The sequence below is a fragment of the Chiloscyllium plagiosum genome, chromosome 19 (genome assembly GCF_004010195.1).
Source record: "Chiloscyllium plagiosum isolate BGI_BamShark_2017 chromosome 19, ASM401019v2, whole genome shotgun sequence".
NCBI classification, from domain to species: Eukaryota; Metazoa; Chordata; class Chondrichthyes; order Orectolobiformes; family Hemiscylliidae; genus Chiloscyllium; species Chiloscyllium plagiosum.
The window spans coordinates 17,071,102-17,087,769 of NC_057728.1; the positions used below are offsets into that span (position 1 = coordinate 17,071,102).

Here is a 16,668-nt window from a genome sequence, read left to right on the forward strand (position 1 = left end):
GTTCAGAAATACCAAAACTGCTCCATTTTGCTTGATGTTTGACAGCCCATGTTCATCAGAATCGATCTTGTTTAAATGTTGCAATAAAATACAAGTTGTGGACAATTTGCTGGATTGATATTTGGAATGAAGGAGATGATTTGAGAAACATTGACTATTAATGCTTGAAAAATTTGGCTCATTCAAATGTTCACTTACAGAATTGTATACTGATTTTTAATGTTATACACAGCTCGATCCAAATATTAAAGAATTAGTTAAGTGGACTGTTTTCAGATGACTTCCCTCAGTAATGGGGTAATAGGCACACAATTGTTTTAATAAAAGCCCTGCGCAATGACCCTCCAAAGTCATTGAACAATTCCCACAGGATTTCAATATCATAATCTGCTTGTTGAACAGGACCACAAAATTAGTTCCAGTGGCTGGTGAGTGATGCCAACAGCATGGGTTCAATTCCTGCACTGGCTCAGAATGCTATGAAGGTCCCTTTCACCCAACTTCTCCCTTGCCTGAAGTGTGGCGACCCTTTGGTTAAACCGCCATCTCTCTCTAATCAGGCCGGCGCTCTAAGGTCCTCTGGATCTGGTGACTTTACTTACTTTACCCAGTCTTAACATGTTCCAACTAGTGATCATCAAAGGGGCTGTTTCAGGCATTTCTAAATATGCCAGATAGCCATTTTGCTTCTATCTTACATAGTACTAGGAAGTGCATAATTGCTGATTTCCTACTCTTGCTGACTCATCGTCTACCTTAGAGTGTTTCAGGTTCTTGCATCCATTCTAGAAAATAGAACAGTACAGCACAGGAATGATCCATTTGACCCATGATGTCGTGCAGAAAATGATGCCAAACTACACCATTTACTTTGCCTGCCCTTGGTCCATATCCCTCCATTCGTTGAATATAGCATATTCATGTCCTATCTACTAGTCCCTTAAACACCCCTATCATATCTGACACCATCATCACTCCTGGCAGCCCTTTCCATACTCCTACCACTCTATGTAAAAAAAAATACTTGCCCCTCACATCTGCCTTGAACCTTCCCCCATTCACCTTACATGCAGGCTTCCATTTCAACTCTGGGAAAGAGATTCTGACTGTCAATCCTATCTATGCATATCATAATTTTATAGACTTCTATCAAGTGTCCCCTCAGCCTTTGATGCTCCAGAGAAAACAACTCAAATTTTTCTAGCCTCTCCTTATAGCTTCTGTCTAGCCACAAACTAATCTCTACTGCTCCAACTCTGGTCGCTTATCATTGCCGGGTTTGAATTGTGACACCTTCAATGGTGATGCTTTAAGTCCCTGTGCTCTGGAATTCCCTCTCCGAACCCCTCTGCCTCTGTTCCTTTCCTTCTTTAAACCACTTCTTAAATTCTTTCTTTGTCCCTGTTATTGGTCATCTGCCTTAATATCTCGCACTCTATCTAACTTGATCTCAGATTTATTTGAGAACACTCATGAGAAGCAACTTGCAGACTTCGCCCCATTAAAGAGAGAACATTGTTGTTGTAATTGGCCCCAGCCATCAAGATGGCTGTAACTACTTTGGTGATCCAATGGGCAGCTTGGTCACATGTCCCACTACTTTGGACTGGCAGCACCACCATCAATAACAACTGAGAACATAAACATGACAATTTTACATGACAAACATTCAACATTCAGCTCATTGTACTTATGGGCTGGGTGTTACGTGCTCTGGGTCTAGATTGTCTGTGAGATCCCATCCATGGAAAGGCCAGCTGCTGTACTGTCACTTCACAGTCGACAGGTCCCACTGATATAAAGGCTGGAGGTGGGAATTCTGCTTTTTCGGTACAGGCCTGAAAGTCACTGACCTACCAAAAGGCCAGCAGCCCTGACATTCCAGCAGTGCCTGATGGGATTGACGACCATGCCTCGGGCCAAGGGCAGTCCCCAAGAGAGACTGTCGCTGGATTCAGACAGCAGAGGAAGTGGGCAAGGAGGTTGGGAATCTGCTTTGAGATCTGGGGAGGAGGGAAAATGTGATCTTGAGGGTGCGATTTCCAGGCACAGGGAACACATGAAGGAGGATCCTGTTCCCAACATCAGTCCATGTAGCAGAAGCTGCTATGGGAATGTAAATTCCAGCCATTGAGGAAGAAACTATTCCCTCAGCCCTGTTCCCTTGCTCCTTCCACATGCCGTTGAAATGTTTCTTTAAAAGTGTTTCACCAATTTCCTTTGAAAGACAGTTCGAACTTGAACAGAATTGGATGGAATGCACAGTCTACCTTGACTGCGCTGATCTTAATGCTCCACACAAGATTACTTCAAGATTACTTCACCCCGCCTGCAGTTACCAGTAATGCATTCAAATTTCTGCTGAACATCTGCAATCGGTCTTTGGGTGCTGTGCAAGATTAGGTTGATAAATCATTCCTAACAAAAGGATACTGTAAATCTGAGCAGTCATTTGGTGGAAACTCCAGGTTAGAGGTATGGTGTTCCCATGGAGAAAGAGGAAGCTTTGAAGAAAGCCCTTGGCTTCTCTTTCACAGAGACACCTGGAGTCACGAACCCTCTCTGCTTATCCTTTCAATGTGGGAATGTGACCTCTGGTTTAGCTGGTTTCAGGATTGTTTATTAGTTTAATTGCAGTCATTATTTTAGGGTTGACCAATTGATAAATGGATAAATAAACTGTCTGAGAATAGGTGGTGTTCAAGTTAGCCTATTCATTAACGAAGGATTCTGCGTTGCCTTTCTCTTCAGAGTCTTGCAACATGGAATGTGTGCGCAAGAGGATGGAGCAAAAGCTGCAGACAGCAATTAAGACACTAAGGAAGTCCATTAATAAACAACAGTTCTATATTCAGTTCTCTGGGACAGAATACGAAGTTGCCCAGAAACCAGCAAAAATACACGAAAATCAGGAGACGTGCAGCACAGGCCAGGTGCTCCAGGATGGCAAGTGTAGTAAGTATTATTCCAAGATCGTACTGATCATTCTGAACAGCTTCCAATCCAACCAAGAAGCACTGTGAAAATCTACTGTTTAAAATAGTTTATTCAGGTGAATGCATTCATGGTAGGGCTTTGTATCTGATATTTTTGATGAGTGCTGAATTGCACTTGTGTTTATTTAATAAATTCAGGTCTGCTGTTTTGATGTTAAGACATCAGATGGAAATCTTGTGGATTTGCCTAGGTCATCTTCAGTGGAAGGTCAATCGATCCCATTTTAAACCATTTATATGCAGTTTTGCTCGCCATTTCGCCATTGCTGGAGCAGTGGATCTCTAACATTGTTTTTTTTTCATAGTGGAAGGAGGCCTTACAAAAGTCTTTTGAGAATTTCAAAATGAAGAGTGATTAAGGCACTTTGTGCAATTATTGGTTTTAAACCATTCTCCTTATTTTGGATTTTAAGTTCCCTTACTTTCAGCATGACTGTTGACCAGATTAGAATGATAACCAATGGAGGCTGAAACCATCCAATAGTGTGTCATGGAAGAGGCTGCAGGATCAAGTCCAGCAACTTCCTGATGCTGTCAGCCACATCTTCTATAAAAGGGCCCCTGCTAATCATATCCCAATTCTGCAGAGGTGGGAGGAGGAATGAGTTCGGGATCCTTTCTCCGGAGAAAGGGCTGGGGTCAACAAAGTTGGGTGATAGCCAGGAGCAAAAATGTTCATCTGTGGCACACTGGCCCAGTTTTAATGATGAAGGTAAGGCTCTCAAACCCACACCTTCCGAACCATCCCCACATGCCTCCTTAATGTCACTTCCTATCCGCTCATACTCCCATGACCCTTAAAATTTCCAAAGCCACCTCAACTCCCCCTTTTATGCTTATTCACCCTCATACCCGCAACCATATCTCTTACCTGACAGCTCAGGATCAGGCCGCACTCGTGATTTTTTAAAGGGATCCCAAGTCAAACAGGCTTTTGAGTTACTGATGATGAAGAATTTAGATAACGTTAAACCCACTGGAATAGAGTTGCTTTGATGAGCCACTTGAAAGCAAAACAAATACTACATTATGACAATTTTAATAATAAATTGATTTTTTTTAAACCCAGCAGTGGGCCTCATTCAAACACAGGCAAATAGCCAGTCCCCCAAACCGAATAGTGCCTTCTGAAGAAGGGTCACTAGACCCGCAAAGTTAACTGTTTTCTCTCCACAGATGCTGCCTGACCTGCTGAGTTTCTCCAACAATGTTTGTTTGTGTTTTGGATTTCCAATATCCGCAATTCTTTGATTTTGTGTGATTTGTTCGTCAGTGATTCCTGGGATTGTTCTGGCTCACAGTGCAAGGATATCTTTTGCTTGTAACAGGATGATCGATCGTGAAACATGGCTGTCTATGATGCACAGACTCACTCAGAAGTTTGTCTTCTTGTTCCAGTCAGCTGTGAAACAGGCCGCTACTACAGTGGGGAGCACAAGCAGTGTCTCCTGTGTCCTCCAGGAACCTACCAAGACACAAAAGGACAGCTATCCTGTGAGCCGTGTCCGAGCAACGACGGGCAGGGAATAGCTGGAGCTCGGAATGTGTCTGAATGTGGAGGTGAGTTCCTGTCTAATTACACTTTGTTGTTCCATCAGGAAACCTGAAGCAAATTAACGATGACTTCATAAAACTCTGAGTGAGACTGACTTGAGATTGTTATGGGGTAAAGTGGTTTCTTCAGAGTATCCAAATCCATTTTAATTATGTTGGTAACTAGCAGTCAGGAGACTTGTACAGCTTCTCCTTGTAAATTGGATTTTAACCCAAATCCCAAAAAGGAATAGCTTTAGCCGAATGCATCACACAAAGTTATAACTTCCACTGAACTTCATGCATGTATAGGCCTGAATATTCCCACCCCATCAGAGGCGAACAGGAAAATCGGGTGGGCATATATTGGGACAGAAATCTGATCTATTGTGAAGGGTGGTTAGTGAATTGGGAGGACATCACAATTTCACATAATAATTAAACCTGTTGAAAATGCAATTAACATTTCCGACAGTTTTCCCAAGCTTGTGGTTAAGCTCTGAAGCACCTGAGCTTCGCCAGTTATAACAAGTCATTATGGACCAGGCCAGATCCCCCCTCAAATATTTTAAGAAGGTAGCCCAGACCCTAGCTTTTTCTTATTTTAATGGCAGATGTGATGTGGATATTCCAGGTGTGATACAGCTGGTCAAACCACTTGGCTTTAAGCAAAACAGAATTTATTTTAACACTACTATTTTGAAACACGTTCAAAAGAAAGCAGAATTTAGAGTAGCTATTGGAAAACTTAACCAACCCAATACAGCAACTTAACTAATGAATTATTCCAATACAGTAACAACCTGTAAACCCACCCCTTGGCAAAAAGGTAAAATCAGATACCAAGTCTTACAGACAGGAGGGACCAACATCCAGAGAGAGATTTCAGAGACAATCAGAGGAATTCTTTGCTGAAGCTTGCAACTCTTCTGAACTTGCACATCTTGTGACTGCTACAGCCTTACAAAACCTGAAAGCCTGAACTGGGAGAACTGGCCACTCCACTTGCATTGTTAAACTGTTTAAGGAAAGAAAAACCCAAAGGCCTCTTAAACCTGGACTCATTGGCGCCTCTGCCTTTATGATGTCTCTTCAAAAAAAAAACCAAGGATAAGGTAACCTTTTTAAAGTGACAGCATCATTGCAAAGATGACAAATAGAAGTTCAATTTTGGCTCTAAACATTGGCCATCCTGATCAATGGCAAGCTTCATCAGAGAGGGTGCCTGTGGTGTTAAAGGTCGCGGTGACACTGAATGTCTGTGCTTCAGGATGGCTTCATGTGTTCACTGGAGATGAGTGTGGGATCTCGCAAATTGCAGCTCATTGCTGTATCAAGTTCATCATCAGTGTCATGTTAAAGGCAGCCAGTCATTGTGTGGGCTTTGGCAGTGACCTGGAGAGTCAGGCCGAGGGGCTGTAGGATTTAGGGCCTCCAGTTCGCAAAGTAATAGCAAGCCTCTCACTGACCAACTTGCACTCATCAACAATAGGAAAGGAGCCCCTAGATGTAACAGATTTGACATCAAAAAGGAGTAGCAGGTACACACCCAAGTTGAATGTTCAAACAGGTAGTGGATACTGTGCTGCTAATTCCCAAAACTTTCCTAGATTCAGGGAAGGTTCCAACAGGCTGGAAAGTAGCAATCATAACCTCCTCATTCAACGAAGATGGCAATAAAACCATAAAGCTATAGGCAAGTTAGCCTGTTGTCTGTTGTGGGAATGTGTTGGAATTGATCATTAGAGATATTGTAGCTGCACACTTAGAAAATCTCAAAGTAAACAGTGAGAGTTTGAATGGTCTTGTGAAAGGCAAAGCACGTCAAAGCAATTTATTAGACTTACTTGAAGGAGCAACAGGTGATAAAGTGAATCCTGTTCATTTACTTTCATTGGACTTCCAGAATTGTAACTGTTAAGGTGCCATGTCAAAGGTTGTGGCAGAAAACAAAAGGTTATTGCATGGGGGTGACATACTAGTAGCAAACAAGAAAATTAGCTGGCTGGCAGGAAACCGACTATGTCTAAATTGGGCTTTGTCTGATTGGCAGAATGTCATGCCAGAGTTCCACAAGGGTCTGTGCTGAGGCCTCAGATTTTCCATTTTACACCAATGAGGAGAGAGAAGCGCTGCTAGCTAAATAACCTGGTAAATAGAAAGATGATGAGAATGTGTGATTTTCATGCCTTCAAAATTATTACTTGTGTAAAAGACTTTTACACAAGTATTCCTTTGGTAAAAATGTAGATGTTGACTTTCACACAAGTATGCTGGTACACGTGCAATGTCTGTGTTACACAGACACAGCCTGATTTCCATCATGGTGACATGAATGGCATCTGGATGCAGTCACTCAGAAGCAGCCATGTGGAGAAGTGGTCACCTGAGGTAGGACGGGGCCACTAGCCCATACACTGCCATTCTTGCCACATTCTGCAGCCTGCCCAAGTTCTAGGAGTTGGATTGGAATTGTTTCTCTGGTTAGGTAATCCCAGACCTCACCATATGTCAGCCCAAAGGCAAACATGTTGTGAAGCACCTCTTGTGTTGAAGAAGGTGTTTCACCCTCTTTCACCACGCAAGCAAATTTCCAGGGATGACCCCATTGTTGTTGCGATTTTCATCCAGGATTTCTTGGGCTGACAAATAGGCCTGTTTTTGTCACAGGGATAGAGGCCTCCTGCCTTGCCTCAGCAGCCTGGAGGCAATCCTGTAAGGGAGACACAACTAAAACCATGGAGACACCAGGTTTCTAGCCTCTGCCATTGTTGCACTTTGCTATTGTCCCTCCATCTTCATTACTGCTGCAACCGAGCTAGGCAAACAACAGCTAGAACACATCCAATTCCAGAAGCAGAACCATTGGACAAGCTGAACAATTCCACCCTTCATTTTTCTTTTATTATAAATTTCCAACACAAGTAATGGTTTGTACTTGTCTATAATTTGTTTCAGGCCAGTGCTCTCAAGGACATTTCTCCTCCGATGGATTCAGACCCTGTAGGTCATGTCCGTTTGGCACCTTCCAACCAGAGCCAGGTCGAACTCAGTGCTTCCACTGTGGAGGTGGATTGATGACAAAATATGAAGCAGCAGTTTCATTTCAAGATTGTGAAACAAAAGGTAAATTTAGCCCTTTTCATCCACCGTATGAAAAGAGTGCCAGACTGCACAGTCTCCTCCTGTTGCCATCACACTTTAAGGATGGGTGGGAAAGGAGGGGGCAGAAATGCTTCAGTGCTATTTGGATGAGTTGAGTGAGTGGGCAATTGCAAGACAGATGAAATATAATGGGGATAACTGTGAGATTATCCATATTTATACAAAAAACATCATCTGAATGATGATAGGAGGAGGTGCAATGAGACCTGGGTGTCCTAAAGCAAGCAGATACAGCAGGCAGTGAAATAGCAAGAGGATTTAAGAACAGGAGTAAGAACATCTTGTACAGAGCCTTGGTGCGACCACATCTACATTATTGTGTGCATTTTGATCCCTTTACCTGTACTATTGAGAGAGTGCGACAAAGGTTTATTGGGATGATGGGATTGACGTATGAGGAGAGTCTGGATCAATTCGGACTGTATTCTGTGGAGACTAGAAGAATGATGGGGGGTGGAATCTGATAGAAACCTTTACATTTCTGACAGGACTAGACAGGGTAAATGCAGGAAGGATGTTCCTAATGACTAGGGATTCAGGAACCAGGGGTCACAGTTTAAGGATACGGGATAGGCCATTTCAGACTGAGGTGAGGAGAAACTTTTCACCCAGACAGCAATGAGCCTACAAGATTCTCTGGCACAGAGAAGACCATAATATTGAATGCTTTCAAGAAGGAGTTAGATATTGTTCCTAGTACTAAAGGGATCAAAAGGTAGGAGGAGAAAGCAGGAAAAGGGTACTTAGTCAGATGATCAGCCATGATCATATTGAATGGCGGAGCAGGCATGACCTACTCTTGCTCTAATTTTCTATAAGTCAGTGTTTGTTTCCTCATTTGTATTTCATTAACAATAACATAATCTATGAACCAGCATAATTGGTAGTAATGTATTTAAAATGCTGCATTAAAAATCTACATTACTTTCAATCCATACCCTCATTCTTTTTACTTTTTAGAGAGGGAGAAACTGTTCTCAATCTACTCTATCTAGCCACTCATGATCTTGAAAACCTCTATCAAATCTTTTCTTGGCCGCATTCTCTCCAAGGAGAACAGTCCCAACTCTTTCAATATGTCCTTGTAACTGAAGTTTCTCATCGCTGGAACCATTCTTGTAAATGCACACTGTCTGATGTGTTTACTTCTTTCCTATAATGTGGCACCTAGCTAAGGTTTGCAACAAGAGTCTTGTACAAGTTCATCACCTCCTTGCTCTTGCACCCTATGCTTCTATTAATAAAGCTAAGGATTTTGAATGCTTTATTAACTGCTCTTTCCACCTGTCCTGCTACCTTATAATAATCTGTGCACATATTCACCTGGTCCCTCTGCTGGTGTTGGACTGGGGTGGACAAAGTTAAAAAGTTAAAAGGCTACTGATATACAGTTTTGTACCTGACGAAGGAGCAGTGTTCCAAAAGCTTGTGCTTTCAAATAAACCTATTGGACTATAACCTGGTGTTTTATGATTTTTAACTTTATTCCTGGGCAGCATCCTGATTTATAAAGACAGAGGTCTTGACATTCAATTTTCCCCTCATCTGGCAGATGTTATTTCCACATTAAAAGGTGTTAAATAAATGCAACTTATATTGTATACAGCAGCTTGAATCCCTCAATTAAGGATACTCTCTGGTACTGTTCACATGTGTTATGTAACGTCAGAACAGGAAATCTTTAATGCCAGCCTAATTATTTCCTGGCTCAACTACTGAACTTTTTATCCTTTAAAAATACTGAGTGTTATGTTTTGTATAGACATTTTTGTGAGCGTATATGATTTATTGCTTTGAGAAAATAGTTTTACTATTCATAAACCTTTCCACAGTTCATTGTTCTCCTGGTCACTATTACAACTCCACCACACACAGATGCATAAGATGTCCAGTGGCAACTTATCAGCCTGAGTTTGGTCAAAACTACTGCATTACCTGTCCTGGAAACACAACCACAGATTTTGATGGCTCCACAAATGTCACTCAATGTAAAAGTAAGTAATTGCCGATGTACTCAAGAACAGTATCCTCTGGTTTTGGTTCAGTGCAATAAAACAGCAATAGTCACAAGTAGAAGACTGGAACATTTGGAGCAATTCTCAGAAGCAACATTGTGCATTTAGTTTTGTCCTTGTTTATGAGAAATTGTTTCTGTTTGGGGAAAGGCAGTAATTGCTGCAATAGCAGTTACCTGATGTCTAATAGTACACAATACTGGGGGGAAAGAAGTCAGTTATAAAGGGTCCCCACTTTATCAGGGGGCACCACGGAACCCCACATAGCTGCAGTGGCTTTTTCAACCTTCTTCGAAACTGACTTTTGAATCAACATGCATTGAGTCATCGACACCAACTGATCACATCCTTTTGCTACTGATATAGTGGCCCCTTCAGATAGTACAGAATACTTCCTGCAGATGGTGCTTCATCTGGGAGGTAAGGGTCATCACCAGTGTCCCTGTTGACTGCACCTGCGGGAAGTGCACCCAACTCCAGCTCCTCAAAAACCGTGTTAGGGAGCTGAAGCTGGAGCTGGATGAACTTCAGATCATTCGGGAGGTGGAGGGGGTTATTGAAAGGAGTTCCAGGAAGGTAGTCGCACCTCAGGTACAAGAAGAAGGTAACTGGGTTACTGTCAGGGAACCAGCAGGCAGTGCAGAGATCCCCTGCGGCTGCTCCCCTCAACAACAAGTATACCATTTTGGATAATGTTGGGGGGGCTACAACTTACCAGAGCTAAGCCATGGGGAACAGAGTCTGTCCCTGTTGCTCAGAAGGCAAGGGGGGAGAGGAGCAGAGCTTTAGTCCTTGGGGACTCCATAGTTAGGACAGATAGGAGATTCTGTGGGAATGAGAGAGACTCACAGTTAGTGTGTTGCCGTCCAGGTGTTAGGGTTTGTGATGTCTTGGATTGTGTTTCCAGGATCCATGAGGGGGAGCAGCCCCAAGTCGTGGTCCACATAGGCACCAATGACATGGGTAGGAAGAGAGATGTGAATTTAAGGCAAGAAATTTAGGGAACTAGGGTGGAAGCTTAGAGCTAGAACAAACAGTATTGTTATCTCTGGTTTGCTGCCTGTGCCACATGCTAGCGAGGCGAGGAAAAGGGAGAGAAAGGAGTTGAACACATGGCTACAGGGATGGTGGTGGAGGGAGGGGTTTGGATTCCTGGATAATTGGGACTCATTCTGGGGTAGGTGGGACCTCTACAACAAGATGGTCTACAACTGAACCAGAATTGTACCAATATCCTGGGGGGATATTTGCTAATACTCTTTATGTGGGTTTAAACTAATTCAGCAGGAGGATGCGAACCAAAATTGTAGTTCCAGTATACAGGAGGTTGAGAGTAATGAGGTACAAAATAAGGTTTCAAGGTCACAAGAGGGCACCCGCAAGCAAGGAGTTGGTTTAAAGTGTGACTACTTCAACACCAGGAGCATCCGGAATAAAGTGGGTGAACTTGCAGCATGGGTTGGTACCTGGGATTTCGATGTTGTGGTCATTTCGGAGACATGGATAGAGCAGGGACAGGAAAGGTTGTTGCAGGTTTCAGGATTGAGATGTTTCAGTAAGAACATGGGGTGGGAAGTATGGCATTGTTAGTCAAGGACAGTATTATGGTTGCAGAAAGGACATTTGGGGACTCATCTACTGAGGTTAGAAACAGGAAAGGAGAGGTCACCCTGTTGGGAGTTTTCTATAGGCCTCTGAATACTTCGAGATGTGAAGGAAAGAATAGCAAAGATGATTCTCGTAGGAATGAGAGTGGCAGAGTAGTTGTTATGGGGAAACTTTAACTTTCCAAATATTGACTGGGAATACTGTAGTTTGAATACTTTAGATGGGTCAGATTTTGTCCAATGCGTGCAGGAGGGTTTCCTGACACAGTATGTAGACAGGCCAACAAGGGGCCAGGCCACATTGGATTTGGTACTGGGTAATGAACGTGGCCAGGTGTTAGACTTAGAGGTAGGTAAGCACTCTGGTGATAGTGACCACAATTCAGTTATGTTTACTTTAGCAATAGAAAGGGATAGGTATATACTACAGGGCAAGAGTTAGAGCTGGAGGAAAAACAATTATAATAAGATTAGACAAGATTTAAGATGCATATGATGGGGAAGAAAACTGCAGGGTATTGGCACAATTGAAATGTGGAGTTTATTCATGGAACAGCTACTCTGTGTCCTTGATAAGTATGTACCTGTCAGACAGGGAGCAAGTGGTCAAACGAGGGAGCCGTGGTTTATTAAAGACGTTGAAAGTCTTGTCAAGAGGAAAAAGAAGACTTATGTTAGCATGAGACTTGAAGGCTCAGTTAGGGTGCTTGAGAGTTACAGGTTAGCCAGGAAAGACCTAAAGACAGAGCTAAGAAGAGCCAGGAGGGGACATGAGAAGTTGTTGGCAGATAGGATCGAGGAAAACCCTAAAGCTTTCTATAGGTATATCAGGAATAAAAGAATGACTAGAGTAAGATTAAGGCCAATCAAGGATAGTAATGGGAAGTTGTGCATGGAGTCAGAAGAGATAGAGGAAGCACTAAATGAATATTTTTCGTCAGTATTTATACTGGAAAAAGATGATGTTGTCGAGGAGAATACTGAAAATGGATAAATCCCGTGGGCCGGATGGGATTTATCCTGGGATTCTCTGGGAAGTCAGGGAGGACATTGCAGAGCCTTTGGCTTTGATTTTTATATCATCATTGTCAACAGGAGTAGTGCCAGAAGACTGGAGGATAGCAAATGTTGTTCCCTTGTTTAAGAAGGGGAGTCAGGACAACCCTGGTAATTATAGGCCAGTGAGCCTTACTGGGTAAGGTGTTGGAAAAGGTTATAAGATATAGAGTTTATAATCATCTGGAAAGGAATCATTTGATTAGGGATAGTCAACACAGTTTTGTGAAGGGTAGGTCATGCCTAACTAACCTTATTGAGGATTTATAATCATTTAGAAGGGCCTGTACTGCGCTGTTATGTTCTATGGCTCTGAGCTCGCCTCTTGCAGACTGATGGCATAGTCTCAAGATGAGTCTGATGCTATTGCCAACAATCTGAAAGTAAAAGGCTTGTTACCGAATATATTACCGAGGCTTAACTGCAGGGTTTGGGAAACCTCTGATGTGGGTCTTTCCTGCTGGACCAGCCTGTACCCCCAGAAGGTCAATGTTATTCACCATTCTCCCCCTTCCTCCTGATTGCCTTCAAGCTTCACATTGCCAGGGTGAGGGGAGGGGGAGAGCTAACTGGCATCAATGAATCCACCCCACTCACCTTGTATCCTGGCATCCGGTGAACTCCTTGTCTGGCACTGACCGCAGTGACTCAACTAGACAGAAGAGCTGAGGGCTCTCTGATTGGCAACTAACTCTTGGCGATGGCACATCTTGTCTTGGAGGGACAGAAACTATGACTTTGGGCAACTAATTCACTGAGACGCACAAAATTTCCCTCTCAACCTCCCAGCTCGTGTAGGGCTACTGCCCCAAGTTAAATCCTGGCTGTATGGTCAAGCTCATGGACTGTTTAGAGATGATTACCTGATCTGTATCCAGTGTTGGAGGAGCCCACACTGAGACTGTGAATGCAACATACCAAATTGGAAAAGGGAATAGCAGATTATTGATCTATTTGAAAGGATGCCCGTCTAAACAGAAGCAAAGATCTCAAAGGACAGGTAATATATCTCTTGGGTTAGTATGGGAAGATCCCATGGGTAAGGAAAGTGAGCTTTGGTGTGAACAGGAGCATTAGTACTAGCTACCTTAATTTTTACAGTGACTCAAGTTTGAGTCAAATGATTGACACTTAGAATATTTCACAAAGATGACTTTAAATGATGTATGTATTGTTTTGGAACTTTTCTATAAAGATCAGCAGTGCGGTGGTGATCTTGGAGACTACACGGGATTCATTGAATCTCCCAACTATCCTGGAGACTATCCTTCTAATGTGGAATGTATTTGGAATATAAATCCACCACCAAAGAGGAGAATACTCATTGTCGTGCCAGAGATTTTCTTACCAATGGAGGATGAGTGTGGAGATGTTTTAGTGATGAGAAAGAGTTGTAAGTAACCACATACTCCAAATATTACTATTACTATGCATCCAAGTTTATAGTGCACTTTTAAAAAATAATTGTTATTTGTGGATATTTTCACACATACGTTGTCCACACAGAGCCATACAACAAATTCAATTTGTTGCTCTCCACCCTTCATGTCGTATCTTTGTTCTATTAACATTGGTTTGATTTATTCCCAGTTTCTGCATTTATTCATGTCTGTTTCTTTCCTCCTTTTACTGACCATTTTCTTTTCACAAAAATAAACCAGACAAGAAATAAAAAGCACCACATCATCGCAATATTGAGAAAGAATGAATGTAGGATGGTTTAAATTAAGAGGTCTATTGCAAAATATTTCATGTTCATTACCAGTGTGGGAGGATGGGGGGGATGTGTATCTGAAACCCATTGACCTCCTGTCTCACCACAATTAATTTCTGGGCAGGAATGCACATTGTTGACCTCCTTGCATTTCAAATTGTGGCCCTTAGGTCACTAATTAGTCACCACAAGGGCCTCCTGTTGCTATCACTGGGATTAACCAGTGGCAGCTTGGCCATGCCACATTGAGACATATATGACAGCTGAGACAGGTGTACTACTTCTCCCCTCAATGGGAACTGGGGCAGACAGGTGTGGGTGGGATCTCTCGATCAGTGCCTGATCCTGAGAATGGTCATCAGGGAGATGACAGCCAACCCCTGCTCTTGTTTCTGATCTGCCCCACAATCCCACTCTGTGAACACCTCCCTCCCATATTACTTATCTGTGGCCTGAGCCCTCAGTAATCCTGGAAGTTCATGGGGGTGATTTAGTGGAAAGGGAGGAGTGTCCTTCTGGTAGCAGCCATCTTGCTCTGGGTACAGGAGCTGCTCGTCTCTTATTGGCCGTAGCTCTGGCGAAGTGAGATTTCTGTCTGAGAGGCCCTGATTCCAGGGGAAGAGTTGCAGTAGTCCCAACATTGCCTGATTGGCACGTGCATTGGTGGGTCTTTCTCATTATCTCTCCATCTGGCAGGCCAGATCCCAATCCTCCAACAAGATTCTGCTAATCCAGTCTGTTCCTCTCTTCACAGAAGCTCTGATCTTCAACTATTTTCTGTTTTGATTCAATGTCTTACTCATACTAAACTCCATGAAAGCTTCATCCTAGTATAATGTGTAAATTCGAATATTAAAACTTTAAGTTGCTCAAGGTTTCTAGCTATACTCCTTAATGTGAATAAAATTGAATCAGAATTTATATCTAAAGTTTATTGCACTATTGTGTTTAACCCATGCAAATAATTGGTAAGAAAGATACAGGTTGTATGTATTACTGCAGCGATCATTCTGCATCGGCTACAAGGTAAAAGCTTAAAATGTTAATCAAAAATTTGAATTTCAATCTGTGCTCCCAAACAGAGAAGGTGATATCATAAATACTGACAAGATTGTGAAGAGAGATTTATTGCAGAAAAAGATTATTTTCCAAAAACATTTGGATGTGAAGTAAGTTGGGTAGTTAGCCCATGTATCTGAACCTGGACCTTCTGGCACAGAGTTTGGGATGCTACAACCTGTGCCTTCAACTCCATAATGTGGGTGGGCACCCTGCCTGCCAAATTTAAATAAAGAAAAGTCAATTAGACTTGTTAACAACTCAATTGACTTGATAATAATTCTACTGACCTGATTAAATATGCTGCTCACTCCATACCACACCAAGGGCGGACAATTGGGCCAGTGTGAGTGGGCTGTTTTTCATGCCCAACATGGGAAGAAGTTGAAAAGAAGTGGGTACATGTTGTTCATAGTGCCATGCTCCATAAGATGTCAAACCCTTTCTTGCCTAACCCTGACCATGTCCACACCTCCACCTCCCAGGGCAATTGGACAGTGCAGTCCTTACTCTTTGATGACCAATCAATATTAAACATTTCCAACTCCTTCAAAGTAAGGGGTTGCTAGGATTTCAAACCTCACTAATACCTGAATGGGTGTGGCATAATTTTGATGGACAGAAACTCACCAATGGACACAATTTATTAATCTGTGTCCTAGGTGCATGCCAAATGGAATTCTGAACCTCACTGCTTAAAGTGAACAATGTATGCACTGAAATTAGTCAAGTCTTTGAAAGTTTCTTATTTTATATTATATTATTTATCATGTTATTTGCAGCTTCACCAACATCAATTACAACATATGAAACATGCCAGACCTATGAGCGACCAATAGCATTTACCTCAAGATCTCGAAAGCTTTGGATTCAGTTCAAAGCTAATGAGGGGAACAGTGCCAAAGGATTTCAAGTTCCATATGTTACCTATGATGGTAAGGAAATATGGACATAATATTTAAATATGTCCTATCTTCCTGTTCTTGTGATTGAACTAAATTTATTTTGTACTTTGAGACCGAATAACTTGTTAAGCCATTAATTTTCAACATATTTTCCAAAATACATGGCATCCTTTAAAATAGGCGAGAGCAATCAATCTGATGTATGACCTCTTTTGTGCAATTAAGCAAGCATCAAGGTGACCGCTAACAGCACTTATTTGTCCAACTCCTTTTAAAGAATATATACTGATGCATCCTCAACATGTCAGTGCCTCGGAAGAGCAGTACATTATGACAACATTTGTTCTAAATATTGCTACATAAGAATAAAAATGTAGTTTCTTTAAATTATAGAAATCAAGATAGTGCTGCATACTACTACATTTATGGCTTGTCTGTGTGGTATTGATACAGGCAATATATTCAATAAAGTAGTTCATTATCTCAGTTTTACTTCTGCAGTGCCTCCAATTGATAAGGCTGGAATTGGTTTCAAACACTGGACTCCCTCCCATTTATTTCTTCACCCCCAAGGATCCCAGCCTCATTCCTAATGAAGGGCTTTTGCCCAAAACATTG

General features: G+C 42.2%; 1 protein-coding gene across 2 annotated transcripts in view; it reads left to right on the plus strand.

Annotated features, from left to right (window-relative positions):
* Window positions 1-16,668, plus strand: part of scube1 (signal peptide, CUB domain, EGF-like 1) — a 282,056-nt gene that overhangs the window by 262,336 nt on the left and 3,052 nt on the right. For both annotated transcript variants that reach the window (XM_043709200.1, XM_043709201.1), the window contains 6 exons: window positions 2,752-2,955; window positions 4,395-4,556; window positions 7,488-7,655; window positions 9,527-9,688; window positions 13,568-13,765; window positions 15,928-16,080. In XM_043709200.1, the coding sequence (XP_043565135.1) occupies window positions 2,752-2,955; window positions 4,395-4,556; window positions 7,488-7,655; window positions 9,527-9,688; window positions 13,568-13,765; window positions 15,928-16,080 (1,047 nt within the window). The remainder of the gene's footprint in view (window positions 1-2,751; window positions 2,956-4,394; window positions 4,557-7,487; window positions 7,656-9,526; window positions 9,689-13,567; window positions 13,766-15,927; window positions 16,081-16,668) is intronic.